The sequence below is a fragment of the Pygoscelis adeliae genome, unplaced genomic scaffold (genome assembly GCF_000699105.1).
Source record: "Pygoscelis adeliae isolate BGI_AS28 unplaced genomic scaffold, ASM69910v1 Scaffold445, whole genome shotgun sequence".
NCBI lineage: Eukaryota > Metazoa > Chordata > Aves > Sphenisciformes > Spheniscidae > Pygoscelis > Pygoscelis adeliae.
The window spans coordinates 1,216,883-1,226,097 of record NW_008824894.1 but is presented as its reverse complement, the minus strand read 5'-3'; the positions used below and the strand labels follow the sequence as shown (position 1 = coordinate 1,226,097).

The 9,215-nt window shown below is 39.2% G+C and overlaps 1 protein-coding gene across 1 annotated transcript in view; it reads left to right on the top strand.

The window, feature by feature from the left end:
- Positions 1 to 9,215, top strand: part of CCDC57 (coiled-coil domain containing 57) — a 32,404-nt gene that overhangs the window by 21,272 nt on the left and 1,917 nt on the right. The window contains exons 5-7 of the mRNA XM_009324608.1: positions 33 to 195; positions 1,105 to 1,239; positions 5,535 to 5,658. Coding sequence (XP_009322883.1) covers positions 33 to 195; positions 1,105 to 1,239; positions 5,535 to 5,658 — 422 coding nt within the window. The remainder of the gene's footprint in view (positions 1 to 32; positions 196 to 1,104; positions 1,240 to 5,534; positions 5,659 to 9,215) is intronic.

Here is a 9,215-nt window from a genome sequence, read left to right as displayed (position 1 = left end):
TGAAATCAACAGCTTTGCTCTGTGTATCATAGGTATAAACAACAACTGTATCTAGCAGCTGAGCGAGAATGGATTCTGGAACAGAGTAAAATGCAAGCAGAACTGGACTGGCAGCAGCTCTGTGAGAATGGTGAAAGTAATCGGTATCAGAAATCAGAGGATCTGACACAAAGCCTGTCTTCAGCAAGAGAGCAGGTGAGAATTTCAAATCAACACTGTTTAGGAACCATCTGTTGCATAGAGAGCTATGGAGTTTTTTCATCATGGTGTTTCTCAGGGGAGGCGTGACTTCAGTCTTCTTTTCAAAAATCTGTAAAACAGTAATTTTGTATTGTGCACAGCAGTCATCAAATATATTTGATCAGAGACCAAATTAATTTTCATGGACAATCTCTAATAGCAGCCTTTTCTCCCTTGTAATGAAGTCAAGTCAGCTTGAGAGATACCACTGCTTTTCTCTTGACATTGTAGCAGCAGAAGAAAGATCCCTCTTAGAGCAGCCCCAGGCCAAAAAGAGTTTCAGATCACAGTACAGCTTGAATTCTATCAAGGGAACAATATTAGTCCTGGAGAACTGGAAGTATTTTTGTACGGGAAAAAAAATCCTATTTTGTGAAGTGTACAAGCTTTTGTTTCTGAAAAATGAAATACATCTTGTATTGTTTTAGAGACTATTACACAATGGGCTAACGATAATTCTCAATGACCAGTTGCCTAGTAAATTCAGGGGTACAGAGGAAACACTTGTTTACAAAGTTTAGAATGCAGGCATTTACTTTGGTGGTTTATTTTACTGTTGTCTTCCCAAAATGATTCATAGGCATCAATAGGTGTAGCATAGCAACACATCTGAGAGATGAATCCACATTGTCCATTTCACGTACAGAAGATGAGACAATGAAGCCAAATTATTTTTCTGTGAAGGCGATTTTTGACAGAGCCAAAAGGGGATATGCTTTAAGTCCCTGTCCTGTGATTTAAAATATCTTTTTCTTTGATTTCCTTCTTTTTCTTTTCTTTTCTTTTTTTTTTTTTTAAATCTCTACACCCTTTGTCCTTGAGATACTGATGTCCTCTGCTTTCCCTCTCTTCCCTCCCTCCTAGGTTGAAGGTGATCTGCAGAAAACAGATTACAGGTTGCATGAAGTGAAGACTCTTCTGTCTGGTCTGACTGTTGAGGGAGAACAGACAATACAAGCATCATTTAATCACGGTATTTTACCTGAAGGGAAGAAACAGGTTAGACAACACTTAATGTCTTGACTTGGATGAATTCATTCTGAGATGACAACTTTATGGGGCTTGTTTCCACTGGACTTCTTGTAAGCAGTTCATCTGTTTCATATGTTTAATTGAAAATATAGACATATCTAGCCTGGAATACACATAGATTAGGTGTCACAGGCTTCATTATGGCTCTGATCATAATGCCTCACTGGCAAAAGGAGCAAGCTGGGTGTAGGCATTTGCTCCAGAACAGGACAATGTACCATACCACCATGGCACATCAGAGTGGGAAGAATTAATTTCTGGAACGTTCCTGAGGCTCTGTGTTAGTTGCAATTCAGGGTAGATTTTAAAGTTATAAAGTTAAAATTTTAAGGCAATGCTTCAAAATACTAATTTGCCAGCTGTTTAAAATAACGTCTTTCATTTTAGTATCACAAACTAGTTTTCATTGCTACTTAATAAAATACATATATTAAAAAAAAAAAAAGGCCATTCAAAATTGCAAACATAACGCTGGTTTGAAGCCATACTGGAGGATGACGCATTATGAGTAGAAAATCATGAATGAAAGTAAAGAGTGTGCTGCAGTGCGCCCTACTGGGCAGCTACAGATGCTCAACAGTGAGCAGTTAGAGTGTATTGTCAGAGCTTGCTGATAAGAAAAAGCAGTGTTAAGCAAGCCTAGTGGTTTCTGAATGCAGAAAGTGTTGTATTCAGAAAGATACTTGCTGAAAACAATTTTTATAACAAATTAGACAAAAGTAGACTGCTAGCAAAAACTTACTACGGAGCAAGTTGTTTTTCCAATTTCATTTCAAACTGGACTGATTTGCAAATTGATCGTTCAAATACCAAGAGAATCGGGTTTGGGGAGGGATTCTTCTTTCACTGTTGTCTTCTACTGTAACTGACTGTTACTGTTGTTGGCAAGACTTTGTTTCATTGTCACACTTTTCTTTCTGTTGTTAATATACTCTGTCTCTGTTTTGCACTTTTGGCCTGGAGGATAAGCAGTACCCATCTCAGCAAAATCATTTTTGTCTCTGATTTATGTGGAGGGCCATTGTTTAAAAAACAAATAAACAACAAAAAAAAGCTATTATTTTGAACTAGAACCTCTTCTCTCAATTTTTCTGTACAAAATGAACTGTAAACAAACAGAAGGGGGAAGTGATTAAAAGCTTAAAATTTATAACATTTGTGTCAATGAGCCTTCTTAAAGAAGGAATAGTATGTTGGCTAGCCTCTGGTTTAGATGACTGAAGCAAGAAAGATTAAAGTTTAAATACACCCTAATACAGTATCCAGCATACAGGTCCTTTCTTCAGATTGGTCTGAGACCCCATGAGGGTGCTAGAAATATTGCAGTAGTCATTCTTGGCCTTCAATTAAGCAACAGAGGTGTGAAACACACCAGCCTGGAAAATCTTGCTTGTAACTGATTTTGAGTATGATTTAGGTCATGTCTGCCTAACTGGAGCATGCTAATAATACTCTACAAGTGCACAGATAAGAAAAGATTGGTTACAGTAATTCTGGATGATGATGTGGTCTTCTGTCTAGACCCTTTTCCACTAGCAAAAATCTGGAACAGTTGTATTTCTGGTTCAAACTGCGATGGTTCGTGTGTATGTTGCAGGTAGAGATGAAGTTCTGGGCCCCAAAATTCAGAACACACCTGGGTGATGTATTGGTACCTACTGGTGCCTTTCCCTTCATGCCTTTTCAATCTCCCTTTCCCCTCTCCTCACCTTGACAGCCTTGGAGAGGTTGTAAAAGCAGAATAGAGATTATCCTCATCTTCTGCATACCCTGTACTGTTAGGGCAGAAAGCGCCACAGCAGAAAGAGGCTGTAGGGCAGCCGTTGTCTTTATGACAGAGAAATTTAATTAGAAGGCCATTAGCGTTCCAGGTCACACTCACAGAACAGACTTATGGCTGGGGAAATAAGGGGACTGAAGGAAGTGGGGAACAATGGAGAAGACAGAAAAGGAGTAGTGTTTGAGGCTGTACAAGGCATAAATGTTGGGACTGAAGTGTTTTGCTGACACATGTACTATGTGCAGGGCCTCATGAATTGCCTTTCCCTCTCGAGAGGCAGAACTGCTGCTTTGCAACAATTTAGGGTTGAATACAAAGGAACGGTTTTTGGGCTCAGAAACATAAATTAGCAGCATTTGATACAAAGACATTAGGAGGTCCTTTCCTTTTCAAAAACATCGGGTCTGGAAGGTCTGTGAATTAGGATTCATTTAGTGACTGTAGGAGTGTATATTCCACAATTTCAGGGCTTTCTAATACTCTTGTACCAAATAGTATCTGCCTTTCTTAAATGACTGATGATAAATGTTTCCATCAGCTAGAGAGGATTTTACAGGGGTGGAATCTAAATTCTGTATTCTCTGTTTGGATGAAACCACAGTTATAATACACTGCCATCAGTTGAATGTAACTTCTTTAAAAATGTTTGCAGTCGCACTTTGAATGAAGAAACAGCAGAAGTAAATAACGTCAGGACCCCTAATATCCTGGTCTTGTATCCCATTGGTCCTACTAGAATTTTTTCCTGAAGATTGTACTGGAATTTCAAGTGACCAGGGAACGTGTTTTCCAATCAATGTCTGTGTGTTTGGGTTTTCTTGTCACATCTGGTTTTCCTTTTTCTTCCCTCCCCCAAAGTTGCAAATTTGGAAATTGAGGAGGTGCATGAGAGGAAGCATTTCTCTATTTGTCCTTTTTCCTATATTTTTCCTAAGCATATGTTGCTGACTATTGTCAAGAATTGGATTCTGGAGCTAGCAACCTTTAGTGTGACAGAGTAAAGCAGTTCTTAAAGTTTGTGATCTAGAACGTTTCACATTGTTGTCCTGATTAGCCATCACTTCATTCACACAGGACTAGAATTAATCATAGAATCACAGAGTGGTTTGGATTGGAAGGGACCTTTAAAGGTCATCTCGTCCAACCCCCCTGCAATGAGCAGGGACATCTTCAACTAGATCAGGTTGCTCAGAGCCCCGTCCAACCTGACCTGGAATGTTTCCAGGGATGGGGCATCCACCACCTCTCTGGGCAACCTGGGCCAGTGCTTCACCACCCTCAGCGTAAAAAATGTCTTCCTTATATCTAGTCTAAATCTACCCTCTTTTAGTATAAAACCATTGCCCCTTGTTGTGTCGCAACAGGCCCTGCTACAAAGTTTGTCCCCGCCTTTCTTATAAGCCCCCTTTAAGTACTGACAGGCTGCAATAAGGTCTCCCCGGAGCCTTCTCTTCTCCAGGCTGAACAACCCCAACTCTCTCAGCCTTTCCTCATAGGAGAGGTGTTCCATCCCCCTGATCATTTTTGTGGCCTCCTCTGGACCCGCTCCAACAAGGTCCATGTCTTTCCTGTGCCTAGCTCTCCAAACTAAATCTCTAAGATAATCTTTAAGGCTGTGGGCAGCCCATGGAGAAAACACTGAGCAATTCCCCTTCAAAAAAATAAGAAATAGAATGATTCTGGGATGTGTTACTCTATAAGCAAGCTGCTCATATTTTACTGATATAAATTATATTTTTTACAGTAGTTAAAGCAGCTTTGGCAACCTGGGTTTTGTCAGCTTCTTCAGTTCTGGAAGTCTGTAAGAATGACATTTGCTCATCAGTTCATACTTCCACCAAGTATAATTCCAAAAGTCAGGCTTCAAGGCCTTTGTGAAGGCAGAGCTTCAGTCATTATCTGACAAATGTTCCTTGTACATTGTTCACTGTTAGCTTATCTGTAACTAATGCGCAAAAAGGAAGACATTGCTACTTATTTTAGAATTGAAGTGCTTAGAGGTTTTCTAGATGTTTTCCATTGTCCAGGTTGTCTAGATGTAATCCATACACTCCTTCCCCTTTTCCAGTTTAGTAAAGGATGTCCAGCCTCTTTATGTTCTTGTGAACAAATGATCTCCAATGACACTTTCAAGAATTTGGCAGGTCAGAAAGGGGACTGCTGTTGAGCCACTGAGTTCTTTATGGAGATGGGTTACCCATGCATTGAAGAGAGAGAGATAGCACACTTCAAAGAACAACAGTGATAAGACAGAGCCACCTCTGTGGCCAGCCTCCTTCCCCATCTCAGGTTCTCATTGTAGCACTTTTTTTCCTGGCAAATCCCCAGAATAACCAGATCTCTTTCTTTTCTTCCTATGGTTCTTTTCTCCCAAGTCTGTTCATGGATTGAAAGTATTAGGATCTGTGTGTGTGCTGTTGTGGAGAGAATACGTGTTGCTCATTAATGAAGGTTGTTATTGTGTTGTACTTTTATTTTACAGATATTTCAGTATGATGATAAAAGTTCTCTGAGCAAAGATATTCCTACCTTGGAAATAAAAAAGCTGCAGGAGCAGAATGCCAACCTTCGGGCTGCTATTGCACAAATGAGGAAAGAAATGGAGAGTCTCTTTTTTTTTTCCTCTGACAGAAAACAGACAGCCTGCAGAGCAAGGTGACAACTCTTGCCACAGAACTCGAAAATTCAGTTAAGGAAGTGTAGCGGTCACGGTCATGACCTATGAGGGCTGTCCAACCCACGGGTGTGTAAAGATCGTGACCATGGGGTTCTCAGGGTTCCACAATACACAAGCACACAGAGGTCTGAGATTCTGAGAATTTCTTCATTACAAATTACTACAAAACTATTATTAGTAAAAACAAATATACACACACACACACTGTAAGTCACTACAAAATTATTGCTAGGAAAGCAAATGTATATATACATTGCAAGAGTAAAGCAAATATACGTATATTACAATTTATTACAGAATTCCAACTAGTGAAGCAAGTATATAGAATCACAGAATGGTTTGGGTTGGAAGGGACCTTTAAAGATCACCTAGTCCAACTCCCCTGCCGTGGGCAGGAACATCTTTCACTAGTCCAGGTTGCTCAAAGCCCCATCCAACCTGACCTTGAACATTTCCGATGATGGGGCATCCACAGCTTCCCTGGGCAACCTGTTGCAGTGTCTCACCACCCTCATTGTAAAAAATTTCTTCATAGAAGAGGTATTCTGGCCCTCTGATCCTTTTCATGGGCCCCCACTTTAACAGGTCCATGTCTTTCTTACAAACCTTTACCTGTGTACGTGCCTATAAACATAGTATGTGAGGTGTTATTGGTATGACAGTCAGCAAACCGCTCCCAGAAGTGGGGCTAATTGACGATGGAAAAAAAAGTCTCACTTCAAAGATGATCCACATTACTGAGTCCGGAGTCAGCCAGGCGTCCCCAGTGAGGGTCCAGTCTGTCCAGGAGATCGCGTGCAGGGAAGCTCTTGCAGAGAGGCTCATTTTGGGTAGGTAGTGAGTTACCTTTTATACTTTTTTGGTGTAGATGTATAAGTGGGCATACGGCATGAGTTCCAGGTATAGTTGTTGCCAACTCCTGTTTTCCTGGAAGGTCAGTTTGTTATCACAGTTTCTTTGTCCTGCACCCATCAAGCTTTCTTTGTCCTGCCTACTACAGCCAGGGCTAAGGAGATACCCTTCTTTGTTAGTATGTTTACCGGGTGGCCTTTGTGGTGGCTCCGTCAGGAAGCTAAAAATTTAAAAATATCTCAATATTAAAAATATATAATACTTCCAAATGCATCCCTTTACCAGATATTGTCACACATCAGCTGGGTGATTTTTAGCATCTCTTAGAAACTTTTCAGTATATCATCTCTTACACTTTCTTTTTTACTTTTTTTCGTTATCCTTCATGGGGAAGTCAAAGCTGATAACATTAAAAAAAAACCAAACTGCAGAAGGTATGTTCATTACAGCTAGATGCATTTTGTAGTAAATTTCTGAAAAATTGTTGAGTTTGGTTTTGATTGGCTCTCATGCAGACCTGATTAGAAACAAAACTGGATTTTTTTTCTTCATAAACATTCTTGTGACTTTTGGAAGTCTGGAGAAAAGAGGAAAGGAAATCAACTGTAACTTGGTAATGGAATAACCAGCTCTGATTTGTTTTGTTTTGTTTTTTTTTAAAATAGGCAAGGTATAACTTTTTCAAGGACATCTTTTACTTCTGTGGAATAAGTAGCCCTGTGTTTAGCACCTTTTATCAGTTATGTAAGTGCAGGTAGACAGCTGCTTTATGCATCTCTGTGCCTCATCTATGTAAACGTTTAATTTCTAATTGCTTCAAACTATTCCAGAGCCACCATGCGTTGTTTTCTGTATTTCAGAAAAAATAAGATGGGTTTGATGAAACGTATTTTCTTGTACCAACTGTTTTGCTGTCGTTACGCTTCTCTGTTTTAATTTTGCAGTGAGACTGGGTCTCTGTGTTACCAGTTTGCAGAATTAGTTTTAAACTGTCATTTGTACAGTAGCGTGAAATTGTGAGCTAATTAAGTGTGCAGGCATTTTTAATAAATATAAGCATATTCTAGCTTTGTTAATAATGAAACATTAATAACCAATTAAAGCAAAACCTCTGTTAAATAAAAAAACAAATTCAAGCATAGTTTTTTTGTCACAGGCAGCTAAAGTTAGTCCACTGTTTTTTGAAGATGTTATAGTCCAATATGTAAAAGATTTACTGCTGCTAGAGTTTAGCAGTGTCCAAGAGAAGCAATAATCTTTGTCAGCTGATAACTGTAAGTTTTCAGAAATGTATTATCCATTTTCTTTATGGCTGAAACACTGTATTCAACTAAAATAATCTTTCTTGTATCCCTTTTAAAAAGGTATGGAGATTGTATTCAATCACTAAAAGATATGATAATGTTAAATCTGAAATTTTTAAGACAATGGGAGAGTAACTTGGAGGGGTGCTTCTGGTTTCCAGAAAGTCATCTGTTCTTTCCCCTGACTTGTCTATATACATCAGTATGTTCAGACTCACATTTTTACTGGAACTAAAAGAAGAATTTTTCGGGATGAACTTCCGTTTATTGGTGATTTTTTTCAACTGATTGAAAGAAGCTACTGTGTCTTAATTATTCTTGTTATACTCAGTATTACCAGTTTCCAAAGAATGATTAAATAATGCAATATTGGAAGAAATAAAAACTTCTCTGTGCTCCTTACCCATGAATTGACCTTTCTAATGTGTCGTCTCTAGTCACTTCTGTATTTTGTAGCTGACTGATGTTTGCGTATTGTGAGACTATACTGTTTTTTATATTTCTTCAGCTCTGTTTACAATATATCTCCTGAAGTGGTCTACATGTATATTAACGAGACAGAGTTCTGAAGCAGCTGTGGCTATGAAAGCCTAAACTCTGTGTAAATACATATACATTCATATTATACTCCTCTTCTCTTTTAGGTTCATTGTGCACAAACAAAATTCCAACTGGAACCGCTTTAAGCAATATCAAAGTCAGCTCAACTAACTTGGATTGCATAGTAAACCCAGACACAGAAAAGGTATGAAGAGGTTAAAGCTACCTGAAGTATCTGTATGCACGTGTGTGTGTAATTAAATACATAGCATATTATTTTTGTTTGAATAAATATTAAAAACTGAAGCAATAGATGCTTATTTGGTGGTCAGTTAGTGATGAGTGTAACTTAGATGAGAGCCAGCAATGATTTTTTCAGCCAAGCTTATGCTCATTCTTTCTAGGCAATAAATTTTGGCTAGTCATTCCCTGGCACAAGTCACTCCTCATCTTTCAAGCCCTTCTTGATATTTTTTTTCCGCTTGCAAATTCTTAAACTATTGTGTGCCACCTCTTCAAGTTTTCCATTATAAATCCATATTTTAGCCTTTTTTTAAAATACCAAAGACCTTTCAATATGCCTTGTAATAAGGTGCATAGAGATGAAACTGTAGATACTGTGTCACGACTGGACTCTTGACAAGAAGGTCCTGTGGAGCCTTGGTTGGAGATAGGTATGCAAATGGCATTGCATGCTCTGTTAGGGGGTGGGTGGCTTTTCCTGGGAGAACCTCCCAACTGCCAGCTCGTGGGGCTCGCTTCCGCCAGGCCCGCGCTAGGGCGTGGCGCG